This window comes from Callospermophilus lateralis, chromosome 15 (assembly GCF_048772815.1).
Source record: "Callospermophilus lateralis isolate mCalLat2 chromosome 15, mCalLat2.hap1, whole genome shotgun sequence".
NCBI classification, from domain to species: domain Eukaryota; kingdom Metazoa; phylum Chordata; class Mammalia; order Rodentia; family Sciuridae; genus Callospermophilus; species Callospermophilus lateralis.
Window position 1 is genome coordinate 61,478,998 of NC_135319.1, and position 20,585 is coordinate 61,499,582.

Consider the following 20,585-nt stretch of genomic DNA (forward strand, 5'->3'; position numbering starts at 1 on the left):
TGGTTTTGTTTTGATTTAGATAAATCCTACTATTTTATTCAATTTATTTTTTAAAATGTAACAATATGCTCTGATAATCCTTCCAGGTACCTTTATCTAGATCTAAATCATGAAAACAATAAAATCTGTTTCCTTGGAATTGAATGTGCCATGTTTTATTTACTCATTCACCTATGGGTGGAATATACCTTGTTTCCCACGTTTTTGTCTGTCTGTCCTGCAGGTATTCATTTCTAGGAGACAGCTGAGCAGGGGCTGGGATCTTTTGGTAAACAGCAAGCCAGGAGTTAATAATCTCTCTGAGGCAAAAAGAAACACATAGGAAGAAAGCAAGCAGAAAATTCAACTTCTTAACATTACTGATGAGATGCAGGGAAGGAGACCATTTGGGGATGCAGAAGTAGATGAGAGAGACTGAGTCATTTGCCTAGGCCTTGCAGGGAGGAAACATGGTTAGATTATTAAGGTGAACTCTAATGACTGCCCATTAGTACCCTAGACCTGTCACCCTCAGGGGTCAACTATTAATATGCCATTGTCCTCTTGTGACAGGGAATTGCTGTGCTCAACCTAGGCAGGACCTCTTGGTGCCATTCAGCTGAAGGAGCAGAAGTTGTAGGGAGGAAGGGAATTGTGAGTTTACTTAGATGGGGACTTCTGGCTTTCTCCCCATTTCCATACCAAAGCTGAAAGGGGTAGATTGATCAGGAGAGAGGTGGGTTGGGTTTGAGAACATTTTCTTTCTACAAATATCCACATAAATACCCAAAGCTTAAAATTCTTGAAAGCTCCTGAGAACATAACCCCTTGTAAGTAGCTGGTATACTAGTTCCTGTTTCTTGAGTGCATGGAATTGAGGCAGCTCCAGTGTAAGGGCCGCTGGGAAAGAAAACGAAGGGAAATTTCTTCTGTACTTGCTTTATCTCAACTTGATGACGTGCTCTCCATTTCTGTCTTTGTCTCTCTCTGTTTTCCTGCCTTTCCTGTTTGAATCATATCATGTCTTTCAAGTAAACTGAGGACATCAATATTTTATGTGAACCACCAGGGCTCCAATTTCCCTCTTCTTTATTTCTGCTGCCTTCTCTTGGGGGCTCAGAGAAGGTTCCCCTTGGGACTAATCTGCAGGGAGTCCAGCTGGTTTTCCCTTCACCTGGCAAGAGCTCTGCCAGGCTGTGGAGGAAATTGCATTATCCAGAGGCTCCCTGGGCTCAGCTTCCCCAGCAATTTGGAGTCATTGACATAACCAGTGTTCTCACGTGTGAGACAAATCTGGCTGGGACTGTCTTCCCGCCATGCTATTCCTCTTCAGCCCCCTACGTCTGGATCTTCCCTACCCAAGTCCTCCCAGCTCGCACGCAGCTCAGCGAAGTCACACTTCACTTCTTAGTTTCTGGGTTCTATTCCAGCCAAGCTAGACTCACTCTCTGGGCTGCTGGATGAGGCTTATGGTCCCACAGCCTCTACCTGTGTGTGTCTGAAGTAGCCTGCAGGAGAGTAGCTGCTGCCTGCTTCTCAGGGTGCATCTCCCAGTCCCTTGCCCTACCCTGCCTCCACCTCATAGCCCTCATGACTCCAGCAGGAAATGTCCAGTGCCTTTCATTACTCGGCGCTCCCTGAACACCATGTGTGGACTTTCCATCCCGTGCTACTCGCTCTTTTCCATCCTGTTACTTTAAATTTAGTCGAGGCATCAGTCACTCTAGAAAGCCTATTCTTGACAACCCCTAGGCCAGATTCACCTCATGAAGTTGGAGTTCCCAGTTTAGTGTCTGTCTCTTCCACTCCACTGTGACAGCCTCTGTCATGTCTCTCTTTTTAGGACTGAGCCTGGGACCTGGAAAATACCAGGTACTAAGCTTGTGCTTTTGAACCCAGCTAACCTAGAGCAGGGGGCACCTTTGTGGTTCTTCCCCTAGGTTTGCCCTCCTGGAAGATCCCTAACTTTGTAAGCACCATCTTGTCACTTGAGCCCTTGCATGAGAAAACTCCCCAGAGAGGCCTCACCTTGCAGTAATTGGTTGTATGCTGTTTGGATGACTGGCAGGGTGGAGCACCATCAATCTGGATTTTAAACAGTCATCAGTCTAGAGGAGTGGAGAAGTGAGGAGGAGGCGTACCACTGTGCCAAGGTCACAGCAGAGGGCCTTGAGGTGTGAGGGGGTTGTGAACTGCTCTTCCCTCCTAAGTACGATGACCCCACCACATATTTGGCCTGTTTCCTTTTACAAAGCACCATCTCATACCTGATCTCATTTGCTCTCTCCTAAAAATCACCTTGTGAGGTAGAAAGGACTGATCATACAGAGTGCAAGAAACGAGGCTGATTCATTTGTTTATTCTACAAAGATTTATTGAGTTCTTACTGGTTTCAGGTGCCTTGAAAACAGAGTATAAAACCAGCACATACCCAGCTCTCAGGAAATTCTGGTTCTGATCAGTAGAGACAAATAAGTAACCAGGGTACAGACACAGAGTCAGCATAATTTCCAGTCATGACATGTGCTAGGAAGACAAACCGTCAGGGGACTATAACAGGAAGTCATGGGTGGCTGGGAAGGAGCTGCTTCTAAGCCGGTGAAGCCTCTCTGAGGAGATGGCATTTGAACTCAAATCAGAAGGGTGACACAGAGTGGCCCAGGTGATGCCTGAGGGATTTATTGACGGTCCCAGGATGGAGCTGCCACTGGAACCCTGAAGGAACCCTCTTTGCTCCGCATGTTCTGGGCTGTTCTCTTACCTCTTTACCATGTTCATGGACACCTGTGAGCTAAGTCAGAGACAAGACATTGATTTATTTATTTAACTCTCTGTGCAATACCTTGGGAACTCTGACAAGCATGGCCTCTGTCCCTTCAGCTCACATATGTATAAACAGTCCCCGAATGGAAGAGGATTCGCCCAGTGACCAATTTGGCTTCACCTTTTGTCTTACAGTAGTTCATTTCTCAGAGGATACTTGAGGATTAAATGTTACCTCTTTCTAGGTCAGCTGAGGGACCGTCAGCGACACCTTCCTCAAGGCAACTAAAAAGTTAGTTCACATTTTAAGAATCCTGGGGAAATATGCATAACTTAAAAAGTGATGTTTTAACCATTCAAAAGTGTGCAGTCAGCGGCATTAAGCACATTCACGTTGTCTGGCAGCCATCACTGCCATTCATCTCCCTAACCCTTCATCACCCTGTATGGCAACTCTGTACCCATTCAACAATAGCTCCACGGCATTCCCCCCTCCCCCAAGCTCTAAAGGAATCATTGTAATGAGGAACAAATGCCATTTTACCAATGCCTCTTCCCTGATGGGTGGAGCCTTGCTGTGCTGAGGGCAATATCTCAGGGTAATCTGGAGACATGTAGCCAGAACTAGCTGGAGGTGATGGTGATGCGGTGGGGGAGAATATGTGCCTGTTAAAAATGTACTTCTCCCTTCCCTGTCCTGAGTCAGAATCTCTGGGGTTCCACCCAAGCAAGGGTAGCCTTACCAAGTCCCCTACAGGATTCTGCTGCTGATGTAAATGTGAGGATGACTGGTTTCAGTCTCAAGGGAAGAACATAAGAGAAGATGATGAGCCAGGTGATGAGGTAGTAGCTCACAGGAAAGGGTGAAGTAATTCACAGAAAAGGCTTGCTGTGGGGAGGCAGCTGCCTGGATTTGAATTTCTATTTTAGCCTCAGCAGTGGTTAATTATGACTCTTAATTTGCTTAAACTCTCTAAACCTCAGTTTTCTTATCTCCAATTTGGATATTGTGATACTGGTATGTTGCTGAGAAGATTGTAGAAGATCACACCCATGAGATGCTCAGTGTGATGCCTCCTAAGAAGTAAGACACAGGTCTTGGCTGAGTATCTAGGCAGTGGGTTGATGCCTGAGACCGCTATGCACACCGGGTTAGGATTTCTGGAGGCGTGAATAGGTAGAGTGAATCAAACTGGACTATTTCCAAACTGCTTTGCCTTCAGCTGTCACCCCATCACAGGAAAGCAACCAAGGTTATTAGTCTAGAAAAAATATGTAAGTCTGTACTAATTGAGAGAGTAGAATGCCTTTCTTGAAAAATCTTTTAGCAATGGATTTAAGGGAAGTTCCTGAAAGTGATTAATAGTAGTGCATGCACTGCTTAGCTATAGGAAATAATAAAGAAATGAGGCTCTGGTAGCTGGGCCTGATGTCTCATATCTGTAATCCCACCACCTCAGGAGGCTGAGGCAGGAGGATCGTGAGTTCAAAGCCAGCCTCAGCAAAAGTGAAGCACTAAGCAACTCAGTGAGACCCTGTCTTCAATAAAATACAAAATAGGGCTGGGGATGTGGCTCAGTGGTTCAATCCCCAGTACTCCCCCCCCCCCCGCACCCCCCAAAAAAGGAAAAGAAAATGAGGCTCTGGTGACTTCCTGGACATTTACCACCACCTAATTGGGGAACAAGGGAAGTCAGGATTGTCTAAGAATTTTCTTGATGTTTGAGAAAGTAGTTTGAGAGAGAAGCTCATAGATACTGGTCAAGAAAGCTTCTGATAGAATGTGGCTGAGCAGAAAAGAAGATAGAAGGGTGATGAAAGGGCAGGGAAAGTGGTCAAAGCACCAGGCACAGGGAATGGGGTCTGGGCCACCTTGAGTGAAATGGGTGTGAGATTGGTGGTAGGAGTGACTAGTTATCATATGAGCCTCAAACCTGGCTCTACTCAGCCTAAGTATGAAATACCATCCAAACTTAAATATCAACTAGACCCATCAGTAGTTTTATGGAACAGTGAGTTTTATACTCATTGCTTAGCACTGGGTCTGGCACATAGCAGGTGTTTGAAAAATATTTGTGATCTGGGTGTAGTGGCACACATCCTGAGTACCAGCTACTCAGGAGGCTGAGGTGGGAGGACCCCTTGAGCCCAGGAGTTTGAGTTTGAGACCATCATGGACCACAGAGCAAGAGCCCCATCTAAAAAAAAAGAAATTAATTTGTTGTACGGATGAATGAATGAATCATGCCCTTGGGCTAACCAGCCCTTGGAAGAGAGATTGCACAATCTGGAAGTTGTACCTCTAAAGATAAGGCAATGTTTATAAGCATATAAAACAGGTGAGATTTTGCATTATTTTAGGGAGGCAGGACTGTATGGTTTTCTATGATCTTCTCCTTTTAAAAATAATATTTAGAACTTTAGGAATGAGAATTGTTGATGTTTATATAGATTTCATCATGTCCAAAAGTTATTTTTTAGAGAATATGATATTATCCTGTATTATTATATTTAGGCATTATACTATAATTACATTGCCTAGAGAAGCAGTTCAAAACAATATATAGTTTAATTCTATAAAAGGTATATGTTCATGGGGAAAACACTGGAAGGAAGCTATAACAAAATGAGGATTACTGATGGATCAGTAATCAGTAATTACTGATGGATCAGTAGTCCTATCAGCCTTCTCCCCCCCCCCCAAATTTTCTACAGTTAATTTGTATTACTTTTATAATTTCTATGCATTTTTTTTGTTAAAAAGTTAGCATAGAATATGGTATAACACCTTTGCCAAAGTTTGCCCTTTTTAAAAAATCCCTGGCACCCATAAATTGCAACTGATATTTGAAATAATGACATAATAGTACATAGACACACACACACACTAAAGGAGAAGGAGGAGGAGGAGGAGGAGGAGGAGGAGGAAGAGAACCACACTTCCCAGACTCCTTAGAGTGTAGTCCTCCCTGTGTCACATGACACGATTGATTCGCTGAAGATCCCCCATCAGATCCCCCATCATCCAGGGCCTGGGATTTGCCACTTCATGGCCTCTTCCCCACATCTGCATATCTCTCTGGCTCCCCTGGCACCCCCACTCCACCACTGTCAAGAGCCTCAGAAATGGCCTGAATGACAGATCATGCAGCCAGAGAAACTGGCTGGCTTCACACCGTGGACTCCACAAACAGCTGTGTATGTTTTACTTGGGGTTACACCATTTTGAAAACGACCAAAAGTGCCAAGGTATTGGCCTACAGAGGAAAAAAATAGAAAAACGAAACAAAACAAAATAAAACCCCAAAGCTTGTTTGCTTTCCTTTTTTTCTCCTCCAGTTAGGTAAGAAGTATGAATAATAGTGCTTCTTCCCTTTGGATGATGCCTTCTCAGTGGTAAATCAGAGGCACAGCTAAAATGAACTGTGAGTTTTAACGAGGTGTTCTATTTGCATTTTTAACTAGACCCCAAACAAGCCGTTAGAATGACATCAACTGTTTGAGTCAGCTGTTGGCTCGGGCCTCCACCCAGAATTTGAGGTCATTGGTGGGCATCCATGAGGAGCAGGAATAATTTTTTAAGCTTGTTGACTGGAGGGCCTCTAAAGGCTTTCATTGGTGCTGGTGTTAAATACGATATGGGTATAAAAGTGAAAATGGCTAGAAATGGCCATCTGATACGTTAAGTATGCCTATTAGAATGCTTTCCATCTGCTCGGGCTTTGTTGGAGGAACCTCCATGGGACTGGAGCGTTATTTAACCTGGAAAGTGTTTTACTTGTTGCAATGATGAAATGTAGGCTAGATATCAGCAGTGGGGGACCGACATTGGAGGTGCAGGAAAAACAGCCATGAAGAAAAGAGCTCACAGAAGCTGAATCATATCTTCTTCTGATTAAATCAGTATTGTTTTACTGAGTAACTGTAAAGTGAGAATGTGTTAGATGAAGAGAGTGGTTCTAGTGTATTTATCTCATCGGGATGAGTTTTCATCACATGCATTTTTAATTCTTTGGAAAGACACTTAAAGTTAATTGAGGGATGACTTGTAGAGTACCAGTTTGAGAAAACTAGTCAATGACATTTCTTTGACAGGAAATGTCAATGTTGCCTGTCAATTAATTAAAAAATTTTCTTATAGCATGAGCTGTGGCTGCCCTAGCTAAAGGGTGACACTTGGCTGCTTGTGGGAGCTTTTTACATTTTGAATGCATGGGGCACATATGCAGTACTTTCCAAGAAGCCACTTGGGGTCCTTCCCACTTTTCTCTTTCCCTTCACTGACAGACTTACAGTGTGCTGCCTTGACACTTCAGTGCCTCTCCAGGGTGGTTCTGCTGCCTCTGATGAGCTTGTGTCTAGCAAGGCAGAGTATTTCCCAGAGCCAAGCTAGCTTGAGCAGGACTGTCCTATAGCTTTATGACATGGTGGAAATGTTCTGTCCATCTGGGCCATCCCACACAGCCTTCACTAGCCACACATGACCCTTGAAGCAACTAAGGAACTGAATTTTAAAATTCTACTTAGTTTTCATTAACTTAAATTTACATTTAAGTTAAATTTAAATAGCCACACATGGCTAGTGGCTAATTGCAGACCACTGTTCTAGCATTTCATACAAATGGAATCATTCAGTGTCCGGCTTCTTTCACTCAACGTTAAGATTTTAGAGATTCATTCATGGTTATTACATAATCAGGAGATCATCACTTTTATTGCTGAGTAGTATTCTATTTTGTGAATACATCATAAGTTGTTTTTTCATCTGTTGATAGACTTTTGGATTGTTTCCAGTTAGGGGCTATTATGATTAAAGTTACTATAAACATTTGTGTATAGATTTATTGGTAGATATGTTTTGATTTTTCTTCTGTGAGTGGAGTTTTTGGATCATATGGTTAGTGTATGTTTAACTTTTTAAGAAATTGCCAAAGGGTTTCCCAGAGTGGCAGCACCACCTTATATCCCCAATAGCAGTGTCCTAATTGTTCCACACCCTCATGGACTTGGTCATTAGCCATTCTGGTGGGTGTGAAGTGCTCTCTCATTGTGATCTTAATTGGTATCACCTTGATAACTAATGATGTTGAACATCTTTTCATATGCTTCTAGGTCATCTGTATTTCTTCTTTTATAAAATGATTATTCAACCTTTTGCCCTTTGTTACAAACCGAGTTGTTTTTGTCTTCTTATTATTGAGTTGTAGGATTTCTTTATATGTTCTGGATGAAAACCCTTTGTTAGATATTTGTATTACAAGTACTTTCTACTACTTGCCATTTGAAGAGCAGATGTTTAAAATTTTGATTATGTCCATTTTGTTTTTCTTTCTTATCATTCTTTCTTTCTTTTTTTTTCTTTTATGGTTACTGCTTTTGTGTCCTAAGATTTTTTTCTTTTTTTTTTTGTATCTCAAGGTCACAGAAATTTTTCCTAGAAGTTTTTGTAGTTTTAGAGTTTATATTTGGACCTATAATCCATTATGAATTAATTTTTGTTTATGATGTGATACAGGGTTTGATGTTCATTTTTTTTAAAAAAATATTTATTTAGTTGTAGGTGAACATACAATATCTTTATTTATTTTTATGTGGTGCTGAGGATCTAACCCAGTGCCTCACACATGAGAGGCAAGTGCTTTACCATTGAGCTACAGCCCCTGCCCCTCATTATTTTTCTATTTGGATCCACCATCATTTATTGATTTTCCTTTCCCTAAGAATTATCTTTGCCTTAAGGAATTTACCTTTATTGAAAACCCAATTGGCTGTTTATGCATAGGTCTTTTTCTAAGTTCTAGTCTGTTCCCCTGAAGTATTTTCCATCTCTATGCCAATATCACACTGTCAAGATTATTTATTGTAGCTTTGTTGTAGTTTTGAAATTAGGTTGGATACATTTTATATTTTCCATGAATTTACAAGGTTGTTTCAATATCCAAAAATTAGTCAGTGAAATTCACCATGTTAATTTACCAAAGGAGAAAAAAAAAAAAACCTTATAATTTATCAATAACTGTGGAAAAAATCTTAGGTAGTGTTCATTCATGGTGAAATTTTTTAGTAAACTGGGAATACAAGAGAGCATACCAATGTAATAGTGATATTTAGGATATATGTAGATAAAATGTTAAATTGTGATGTATTGATATTAAGATTAAGAACAAACGCTCTTGATATTTAGCATCTTAATTGGAAATCCTAGCCAGTGCACTAAGGCAAGAAAGAGAAAAGATACATTTGGAAAGAAAGAAGTAAAATAGTATTTGAAGATGACATGTTTGTTTATGTAGAAAATTCTGAGTCACCAAAATTTGAATTTACAAAGTATAAATTATAATGTCTACACAAAATAATCAATTATATTTGTGTGTACTATCATCAAACAACTGCAAATGAAATTAAAAATAATTTCATTTACTGGGCTAAGGGTATCGCTCAGTAGTTGAGCACTTGCCAACATATACAAGGTCCCAGGTTCAATCCCCAGCACTGGGGAAAAAAAAAAAAATTCTAGTCATAGTACCATTACTAACATAAAATACTTAGGAACAAATTTCACAAAAGACGTGTAAGACCTCTCTCTATATAAATGCAAAACATTGCTTAGATAAATTAAAGATGTATATACTTGTGTATTCATATATAAATATATACATTATGCTCATATATTTTTCTACACATAGGCAAATTGGTATAAAGAGAAACAGAAGGAAAGAGTGAATAAACAGAGAGCACACTAGCATTGGCTAGCTATATATGGATTAGAAGCCTCAATGTAGTTAAGATGTTGTTTCTCCCTAAGTTGATATATATATATATAGTGTGTGTGTGTGTGTGTGTGGGGGGGTGGTGGTGCTGGGGATTGAATCCAGGGCCTTGTGCATGTAAGGCAAGCACTCGACCAATCAGAATCCTGCAGCTTTTTTATTTACTTATTTATTTTTAAGAATTGTTCTTTCTTTCTTTCTTTCTTTCTTTTTTTAAAAATACCTTTATTTCATTTTTTTATGTGGTACTGAGGATCAAACCCAGGGCCTCATACAGACTAGGCGAGCACTCTACCACTGAGCCACCACCCCAGACCTTAAGAATTGTTATTTCTGATGGTCAAAGCAATGATTTGAATTTACCACAGTAGTTAATGTGATGTCCTGTTACTTGCTAAGTAAAGGAACAATATGAAAATAGTGTTTAGAGAAGATTTTTCTAAAAGTCAAATGGGATGGATTAAAATGGGAGGTAATTAGAGATTGGGAGACTGGAGGCCCTTAAGTGATCTAATGCACAGATTGGGCTCAGGTAACCATAGAAGAGAAGGAGAGAGTCAGTAGATTCTTAGTGGAATGAATGTGTCAGGAATGAATGTAGAGTGCAGCGTGTGTCAGAGATGCCTGTTCAGCAGCTCTCAACCAGGCAGGGGCCCTACCTAATCACTAGTTGTGGTATGGGGTGCCATGACCTGCTGCAGAGGCAGGAAGAGCGCCAGGAAACAAAGGAGAGCAGCTGATGGTGACAGACAGGTGTCAGGGAGAGCTGCAGAAGGGAGCTGCCATTTAAGCTGGGTGATGGAGTCAGTCCCAGGAGAGAGAAACAGTGGGAAGGGCAATGCACAGAGGTATTGAGCGCTAGGCTGGTTTCATACCTGGTAGAAAATCCAGCACAACTGGGTCAGAGACAAAGCCATAACAGACAAGACTAGGACCAAATCATGGAGGGCTGAATACTATCTAAAGTCTGCCACCTGCTTCTCTCTCCCTTTTCATCTCGTCAAAGGCCCATCAGTGACATGCCTTTGTGTGTACACATGTAACTCCAAAATTCCTTGATGTTATTATACTACAATGAAAGGAGAGGGCATCCTGAGAGCAATCACACCACAGTCTTCCCCACGTCCACCCTTGGCTTAAAGTTACATTCTACTACTGTCTGTGACCCATATTTCTGGGAGAGATGGGTCATTTGCAAACTGATTAGAGATCATGTTTATAGGAAGGATTTCCTTTCCCTGTGAGTTTTACAATTGAGAATTAGCTAGGTATGGACAAACTTTGTGACCCTCCATTTTACTCTATTAGCAGTGTATTAGTTGAAGTATATTGGTGTATCTTTCTTAGCTGCCTATCAACCAACTCCTGACGTCCAGGACACACAGGATGTAAAGATAAGGGCGTCTCTGGTTTTCTACGTCTGAGGTCCAGCACTTCAGACTCTGAAACTTTTCTAATAAAGGGAGTTGAAGTCTGAAGGGTTAAACCTTTGTGGTCTTGGAAAAGAACCCAGATGAGTACACTAGTGCCTTTGGGGAATGTTTAAAAAGCTTTATTTCCTGTGAGTTATGGAATTTCCATCATAATAGTTCAGAGTTTGTTCAGAGAAAGGAGGTCAGGAGGGAGTGGAGCAGCAGATATTTGGAAGAAGAAAAAGTGAAGGTTGACTGGAGTCATGTAGTGTGTGTGTGTGGGTGTGTGCACACTTATGCTTGGGCCACCATGTGCACGTGACAAGGAGAAAGGGAGGCAAGGATTGTGAAGGCAAAATATTTTCTTTAATCCCTTTTCAGAGTGGGCCTTGAGGAAGATAATGTGAGTAAATGACTGTCGCATGGTCAGTTGTCTGTCATACGCAGACACTTGGAGGGACTCTATAAAACTCTTGAACGATACAAATAGGACTATTAAATTCCATTACCAGCTTTCACAATTACCTTGCATTTCTTTCTATGACAGTGAAATTACTGAGCAAATTCTATGTTGATGGAAAGACATGTTTGTTCTCCTGAAAAAATTCAGATGAATTTATGATTCTGCCTTGGGTTTTCCTCCTTCTTCATCTTTTGTGAAAACTATTCCCTCTACTCAAAGATTCTTTTCCTCTCCATGGATGCAGCTAATTTCTACCTCTCTGTAAAGTCTCAGCTCAAATCCAGAACCACATTATCTTCTGAACTCTAGAATATAATAGATACTTAATAAATGATTGACAGTTCTTGGTAAATTTTATTTTTGTTATTGTTGTTAAGCCCTACCTCCTTCCAATACCTACAATAAGAAAAATGTTTGTCTTTCACATTTTTCTTAAGTATTCTTTTTGATACATAGTATTCCAGTTGGCTTAGGTGAGCACAATTGGAAACATCCTAATAATTAGTGAGCACAACTCTTTCCAGTACAGGAATTCTTCATTAGTCCTTGTTAAATCATATCTCTGTATTCTTGTACACTATCAGCCTCACAAATAAATGGGATTGATTATAGTATTTACTTTTATCAGGAAGAGATTTGGATGTGAGTAACAAAAAACCTAAAATAGTGGTGGCTTAAACAAGATAGAATTTTATTTTTCCCTCCCCAAATCCAGGAAATAGCTATACAGGCTTTTGTTTTTCTTCTATGCTATATAAGACATTTGTTCTCATATTCACTTCATGGCCTAAGATTGCTGCTCCATCTCCAGCCATCATGCCTTTTTTTTTCTAACTAGAATAAACAAGAAAAAGGGAGAGGAGAAGGGCACACCCTCTCTCTTCAAGGATATTTTCCAGAAGTTGTAAACCACTATTGCTTATATCTCATTAGCTATAACTTAGTCACTGGGTCACATCTATCTGTAAGTCAGGCTAATAAGGAATAGTCATGTGCCTGGCTAAAGTTCTGAGGTTCTATTCTTGAGGAAAATGAGAACAGATTTTGGGAGACAGTTAGGAGTCTCCATCACTCTACTGATACTGTTATTGTAAAGATTAAATGAGATATTATGTACACTATAGTTAGAACATACCTGATACATGGTATATGCTCAATAAGTATCAGACATTGTTTTTATAATTAACCTTGATAGATAGTCATCCATCCATTCACTTTATTAATGTGTCCCGCATATATTGAGTGCCCCCAATGCTGAATATTATGTTTCTATTTAAATGCCTCTATCAACAAGTAAAAGAAGAACCATCCTCTAAATCAGCTCACCTTTTCTTGAACAGCTCTAAATATTTTGGAATTTTTTATTAGACAAGTCTAAGCTTCCTCCCTAATAATTCATGTGTCTTGGCCCTTATCTTACCTTTTGGAAAAAAAAAACATGAAGTAAGCCCATTCCTTCATCTGGATTTTTCAAATAGATGAAGACTGCTATCAAGCCTCCCACTTCTTTTCCTTGTTTTAAACAGGCATTTTGTTATCTCATTATTTATCTGGCACAAGGGCTGCCTAAGAGGGAGTAGCCCTTCTGTAAAGGGCTAAGTGATAAATATCTTTGACTTTGTGGACCACATGATCTCTGTCACAACTTCTCAACTCTATCGTTATCATGCAAAACCAGCCAGAAATATGACATTAATGAATAGATGTGGCTGTGTTCCAATAAATTTTTATATACAAAAATTGAAGTGGCAGGCCAGCTTTGGGCTTAGGTTATAGTTTTCCAGCCCTTGATTTAACACATGAGAATCCATCAACAGCATTATTCTTGAGTGGTATTTCTCCTGAAGCTGAAAGCTTCCTGTATGTCACTCTTGATTTTTCTTATGCTTTTTATTTTTTTTCTTACCTTACTGCTTTGTCTAGGATTTCTAAGCATCTCCTGAATGTCCATAGCTCTAGCTCTACTTTATGGTCTTTCATTTCCCTAGTCATTAATAAATATATGATATATGAATATATATATATATATATATATATATATATATATATATATATATACACACACACACATAAAAATATATATGTATGTCATACATATCACATTCATTTTATATATATATATATATATATATATATATATATATATATATATATATATTACAATAAATCTCTGGCTTGGACTTGCTACTTTGACAGTCCCCTCTTGTTCTCTCATTTCCTTAGCCCACATGTGCTTTGAGGGAGGAGGCAGACAATTTACTAATGGGCTAGCCACTACTAACATATAAAATATGTTTTATATCATTATAGATGTGGAAAGTATAACTCAAGATTAATAATTTAGCTCCTCGTGGTCATGCCACTGAGAGTCAGGAGCTGATCCTAGGTATAGAACTGAAATTAAAATTTGAGTAGACTTGGGGAGAGAAGGATGTGTATCTGGCAACAGTAAATTCAACACCACATCACTGTCACAGCAGAGCTGCTGAACCTTGGTTGTTGTCTCTCATGAAGACATTTACAAGGCATAGAATAACAAACATTTCCCCTGAATTGGTAGTTTTCAAAGTGTTTCTTTCACAACCTTATGGAATAGATGATTTCATTTCTATTTTATGGGAGAGGAAATCAAACCCAAAAGTGGTTAAAAGATTTTCCAGAGGTGCCAGACCCTATGTCTGGATGTTTGATAGTTCACATTGCTTTTCCATGGAAAGTATGCCCCCTGTCTTCATCTTGCTAACTCTTACTTATCTTTAAAAACTCAGCTCAATCATCAACTTCTCCAGGAAACCCACTCTAGAAACCACTCCCACCTTATCTCCTCTGATGGGTGCTCTTCCTCTGTGTTAATGCAGATCATAACCCTGTTTGTAGTGTACATTGTCTGGTGATTTATTAGGTTGTAAGGAAAACAAAGGTCAGATTTGTGACTTATTTGACTTTGCACTCAGCAAATATTTGTTGAATAAAGGAATGGGCTGAGACGGAGCCAAGTCTAGTGCTCCAGGGAGTCAGCTCTCTGTGATGTTGCTCATTCCTGAATACAGCTGGAGGTGAAACAGAGACCATTGCTTCAGCAGACTGGATATAATCCTCAGCCTTCCAGAGACAAACTCAAATAGAATTTCGATGTGGGGAAAGGAGTGTGTGCACTGGTAATGGTAAATTCAGCATCATGTTACTGATATAACAGAGCTGCTGAACCTTGGTTGTCTCTTGTGATGACATCTGTGAGGCATCATAGATACTTCCCCATGACCATGAGCCTTTACATACATCAGAACCAAACCCATGGGGTTTCAGGCTAAATAGAAGAGAAAGCAGCATAGTCCATGATTAACAAAAGAACTTCTGGAGTCAAGCTTCTTGGGTTTGAGTTCTGTCTCCATTATTTTCCAGCCAAAGATCCAGGATAATTTTTGGCAATTGACCTAATTTATCTATGCTTTCATTTATAATCTTCCAATGTGGATAACAGAACTTTATCTGTATTTGCTATCTATTGCTATGTAACAAATTACCCCAAATTTACGGCTTAAAACAATATACATTTATTACCTCACAGTTTCTGGGCTCAAGAATTTGAGAATGGCTTGTGTGGCTAAATGTCTCTCATGAGATTACAGTCAAGACGTAGGTGGTGCCTACAATCATCTGAAGCCATGGCTGAGCCTGGGGAAGCCACTTCCAAGATGGCACACTCAGATGGCTGTTGGAGGGAGTCCTCAGTCCTTGGCAGTCATTTGTCCTGAGAACAAGTGGGAGAAGGAGAGAAAGAGCAAGGAGGAAATCCCAATGTCTTTTATGATGTCAATCTCGAACCTACACTCGTCACTTCCACCACATTCTGTTATGTTAGAAGGAAGTTAGGAGGCACAACCCACATTCAAAGGAAAGGGAATGGCCTCCACCTTTTGAAAATAAAAGTATCAAAAAATTTATGAACATATTTAAAGAGTATCACACTATCTTATAGGATTGAGTGAGACTTACATGAGATAATAATCATGTATTTTAAGCCTCTCGTACCTTGAATTGCTTACCTCATGGGTGAGAAAGGACAGATCAATTGTCAATGTGAAGGTTTGGGTCTGAAAAAGTGTCCTTTAAAAATCACAGCAAAGATATTAAACCCAAGTTAGCACAATAAGCCCTTCAAATTATCTGTACCATTCTGGTTTTTTGTTTTGTTTTGTTTTGTTTTGTTTTTTTGGTGGTGCTGGGGATTGAACCCAGGGCCTTGTGTATGCAAGTATGTGAGGCAAGCACTCTACCCACTGAGCTATATCCCCAGCCAATCTGTACCATTCTTAACATGCAAAATTGTTTATGATGCACTTTAAATTTTAAAAAGCACCTACAGAACAACATGTACAACACAAACTGGTATTTGTGCAATTATATACATACATCTTTGCACATTGATGTACGGGAGTGTTCTGTAAGGAAGGCCCTTGGAATATTAACAATGTTCTCTCTCAAGGTGGGATTAATGCTTTTAAAACTTTTCCTTGTGTCATTTTCTACATTGTTTGAATTTTTTTTTTACACTGAGCATATACCTACAAAATTAAAAAAAAAGAGGCATTTTCCAAAGAAAAGCAAAAAGAAACCAAGTTGGAAGTAAGATGCAAAAGGTGGGAAGGACTGGGGTGTTGAGCTAGGATGTGTTGCTCTGTGTGGCTGTATTTTACCCTGTGAAGAAGGTGATTGCTAGGGCGTGATCAGATCCTTTAGGGTAGCTGTGAAGACTGGTATATGCTAGAGCAGGCGAGAAACTGGGTGAGGGGACATGTGAGTAATAAAATAAGGGGAACTTGATAACTTTTTGGGAAAACAAGGAGAAGAAGGACATCTGTGTGGTGAAGAGCAAAGGCAAAGCAAGCTGGCACTGACCACAGAGTCTGACTGCTGATGAGCGGCCTTGGGAGAGAGCTGTACCTACTTGTGATGGGCACCTTCTGGTTCCAGAGTGCCTTGTATGTCCTTTATAATTGCACCTCCTCAGATGAATGGAAATTGTTTCATCTTCCCTCTATTAGTAGAGTTGCTAGCAGGTACTAGCTCTCCAGCCCATAGCACAGGACCCAGCATGGGGAAGGGGTCCAGTGATGTATTGGGAAAATAAAGATGGGATAAACTAGTTTTTGAATAATACTTTTCAAAATCAAAGGTTTATAAAATGTTTGTTGATATTCAGGGGAATTGTTTTAATATTCAGGTGAATAGTTTCTTATTCAAAAGAAATAGGAGTTTAAATGTTTATATTTGAGGAAGGGGCTGGAAATACTGCCTAAAGTTGCTTTTTGAAATATTTAAATCTACCTTTAGTTTCCTATTTGTCTTATCTCATCTGTTCTTTGTTCACTTTTCCTTCTTCTTCTGATCTTTACAATGAATAGAAATTTCTTATGATACTAATTTTTTTCTCATTACCTGTGTCTTTTTAAAAAGTGGTTGCTTTACAATTTAGAATATGTATCTTCAAACTTATCACAGCCTAACTTTAATTAATAGTATAATGATTCATGTAAAGAATAACATTGTCACAGTCTAGCCCCATTTCCCCACTCTTGACCTTTGTGTGTTTGGTTATGTATTTTACTTCTATATTTGTTATAAACTCCACAATGCATTGTTTTAAATGGTCCATGATCTTGTTACTATCACAATTATCTTGTTTAAAAAATGAGAAAAAAATGTATTTACCCACATGCTTAACATTTTAGACTCTTTATTACTTTACATATAGGCAGATTTCTATCTGGCATTTTCCTTCTGCCTAAAGGACTGTCTTTTGACCATATATATATATATATATATATATGTATGTTTTGGGGGTTGTAGATGGACACAATTACCTTCATCTTTTTATTTATTTTTTTAATATGGTGCTGAGAATTGAACCCAGTGTCCCACACATGCCAGGCAAGCGCTCTACCAGTGAGCCACAACCCCAGTTCCTGTCTTTGTCATTTCTTATAGTGAAGGTCTACTAGCGATGAATTCTTTCAGCTTTGTATGTCTGCAAAAGTTTTTATTCATTTTCATTTGCAGAACACATTTTTTGCTGAGTATAGAATTCTCCATTAACAATGTTTTTTTTTTTTTTTTTTTTTTTGTTTCAAATTCAGTACTTTAAAAGATTTGCTCCACTTCCCTCTGGGTTGCATTGTTTCCGATGACATGTCTGCTGTCATTCTTATTTTTTGTTCCTCTTTATTTATTTCCTTGACTGTCCTGAAGTCTGAACTCTTTCTCTTCTTCTCAGGTACACTGTTGGGTTCTGCCTGAGTTTCTTTTCCTGCCCTATGGCTTGGACACTCTCCAAGTAATAAATTAGAGCCTTTATAGGGCTTACTTCATTTTTTTTTCTTCTTTCAGAGATCACTGTTCTGTTTTGCCTGTCCAATGTCTGAAAACCATTGTTCTTTGCCTCATCCACATCAATTTGTTTAGTTATCAAAGGCGAGATAATAAATTTGGTTCTTACTACTCCATTTTGGCTGGAAGCCAAAAACACCCCATCCCCCCAATTTTTTTTTTCTTTTAAACATTTTCTTTTGATTGCAAAACTTCTTAATCAAAATTGTACTATATTTTGTATTAATTTAGAATTATGAGCTCAGTTTCGGAAACATGCTCAGTGCCACAACGTTTGATGTTATCTCTTTTCTTACAGGAAACATTCAAGCTGAATTTTTAAATCACTGCAAGTTAATGATGGACCAGAAATTGCAGAATGTAATCCTGAATGAAAGTCTTCAGATTTTTTAAATTTTTAAAAATTTTTTTTTTGCTCCACATAACAGAGGAAAGAAAATCTATCTCCATGTTAAAACTCTGATCTAGAATAAAATATTCATAATAGGAAATTACAGCTGGGAAATTTTATTTGGCTTTTAATGTACTTAGTTGAAAGGAGTCATCACGTTTCTCAGAAGCACTTGTTTAGATCTGAGATTGTTTTAACAATCAGTCCTTTTCTAGAAACCTTGACATGATCAGCAGGGAGGAGCAACAGCAGTAAGCTGAAAACTGCATCGGTCAAGATGACTTCTGAAGAAATGGCAGCTTCCGTTCTTATCCCTGTGACTCAGAGAAAAGTGGTGTCTGCCCAGGTGGCCCTAGATGAAAATAATGAAAACTCTGACATCTGTATTCCAAAGGCACATACTGTCAGGCAAACTGGGCAGACCTCTTATACCGTCTCACAACAGAACAAACTTAAAGAAGAATCTTCTGGAAGCCACTTGCCTAATGTTCTCTCCATAGCAAGGGAGAAAATGCTTAGTGATGAGAACAGCAATGAAAAGTGCTGGGAGAAAAGCACGCCAGATTCTGTGAAAAACCTTAACATTAGCTGCAACAACCTCCTGCGAAACCATCAGCGTGGCCTGCCTCAGAGCCACTATTATGAAACGTGCAACTCTGACACGGAGGAAGGCCTGTGCTTGGAAACTGGAATTCCTTCTCCACTGGAAAGAAAGGTGTTCCCTGGGATTAAACTGGAAATAGATACACCTCCCATGAGCATTAGTCCTCCAGGAAGTCACTCGCAGACCATCGAGACCCACAGAGCGCAGCCTGACAGCAACATGGCAGTATTTAATTTTCATTATGAAGTTGACAGAAGAATGTCAGAGGCTTTCCATACCCTATCAGAAAACTTAATTCTGGACGATTGTGGAAATTGCATTCCACTTCCTGCGGGGGAGCAAAAGCAAGATTATACAGCATATACTTGTAAACTGGTAAACTTGGCAAAAAACTGTGATAACAGGAATGGGCAGCTGCAGTGTGATCATTGGGACACCTTGAATCATAAATACCTTTGCTTTGAGGGCTCTGGCCAGAAGGATGACGTGATATGCTCTAGTGATAGCATTTGCAGGGGGGATTTCACTGAAAGTGCACCTACTAAGACTTTTTTGAGCCATTTTGAGGATTTCCCTGATAATTGTGAAGATACTGAAGAAGACTTTTTTAAAAGCAAAAAGGAACGGTCCACTTTGTTAGTCAGGAGATTTTGCAAAAATGACAGGGAAGTAAAGAAATCTGTGTATACGGGGACGAGAGCAATCATGAGAACCCTGCCTTCTGGCCACATTGGACTGGTTGCTTGGAATTACATTGATCAGAAAAGAAATGGCCTCTCACTGCCTTGTGGGAAAGTCATGAAACCTCTGCCCACAGTGGAGATAAGGCCCAGTGGGGGCCGATGTCTGTCAGAAGCCTTGTGGTCTCCGGTAAGAATTCAAGTTTATTTGATCACTTCTTTAAACTTGATCTTTTCAAAATCCAAATTTCCATTGTCTTCATTCATGAAAAATATTAAGTCTGTCAAATTACAAATTTTAGTGGGAGCATTTGTAGCTATTGGAAAATAGATACTCTAGTTGATAGCTATCAAGATTGAGTCAACTTTGTAACACTGTAAGTAAGCAACAAAACACAAGTTCATGTATCTACAGGAGTGGAGGAATTAGGGAGCTTCCTGGTAGTAGAAAAATGCCTCCATTCATTGGCTATCTTTGGAGAGAAATGTCTGAGTCTCCTTCTATGATGTGATTCATTGTTGTTTTTAGGTTTCCAGATGTAAAGGAATTTAAATCTGGGTTTCTGTATTTTTCCAACCAATGGTCCCTGACTCTTCCCTCTTAAATTTTTCTGCTGTGGTCTCAGACCTTTGACAAACTGATGAGACCTGTGGACTTAGAACATTGCTTTTAAATGCATCAAATGAAATAGAAGGCCTATAATTATGTTGATCAGATTATAAATTTTTCAAAATTGTGATATAACAATTTAAATGCTTCCTTATTAACACACTAAATAGTGATATCTAGAAATATGGTAACTACCATAATTTTAAAATAGTGATGAATGTAAGAAGGGAATGGTTTGCTTGGGACTTTCTCAATTTGAGTACTATAAGCTCCATCCTGGGAAACCCCTCAGTCCTGAGCTAACTAGGGCTACAAGTCACCTAAATGTCAATATTTAGATTTGTTGCCTGTTTTCATAATTGAAGGAAATGCTCAATTTCCATTTGAGATTAATAAAGATTCATTTAAAAATTCTCATCCAAATCTCCAGGCTCTGATTTCTGTCCATAGTCTGTCCTCATTAAGAATCTCGCTCTTGGCTGATCTTCACATCTGAAGACAGTACCATATACCTTCTCACTTTTTT

At 39.3% G+C, this 20,585-nt stretch overlaps 1 protein-coding gene across 4 annotated transcripts in view; it reads left to right on the forward strand.

Moving 5' to 3' along the window:
• Plce1 (phospholipase C epsilon 1) overlaps nt 1–20,585 on the forward strand; it is a 283,071-nt gene that overhangs the window by 15,160 nt on the left and 247,326 nt on the right. For all 4 annotated transcript variants that reach the window (XM_076834573.1, XM_076834570.1, XM_076834571.1 and 1 more), the window contains exon 2: nt 18,073–19,639. In XM_076834573.1, the coding sequence (XP_076690688.1) occupies nt 18,443–19,639 (1,197 nt within the window). In that variant the 5' untranslated portion in view covers nt 18,073–18,442. The remainder of the gene's footprint in view (nt 1–18,072; nt 19,640–20,585) is intronic.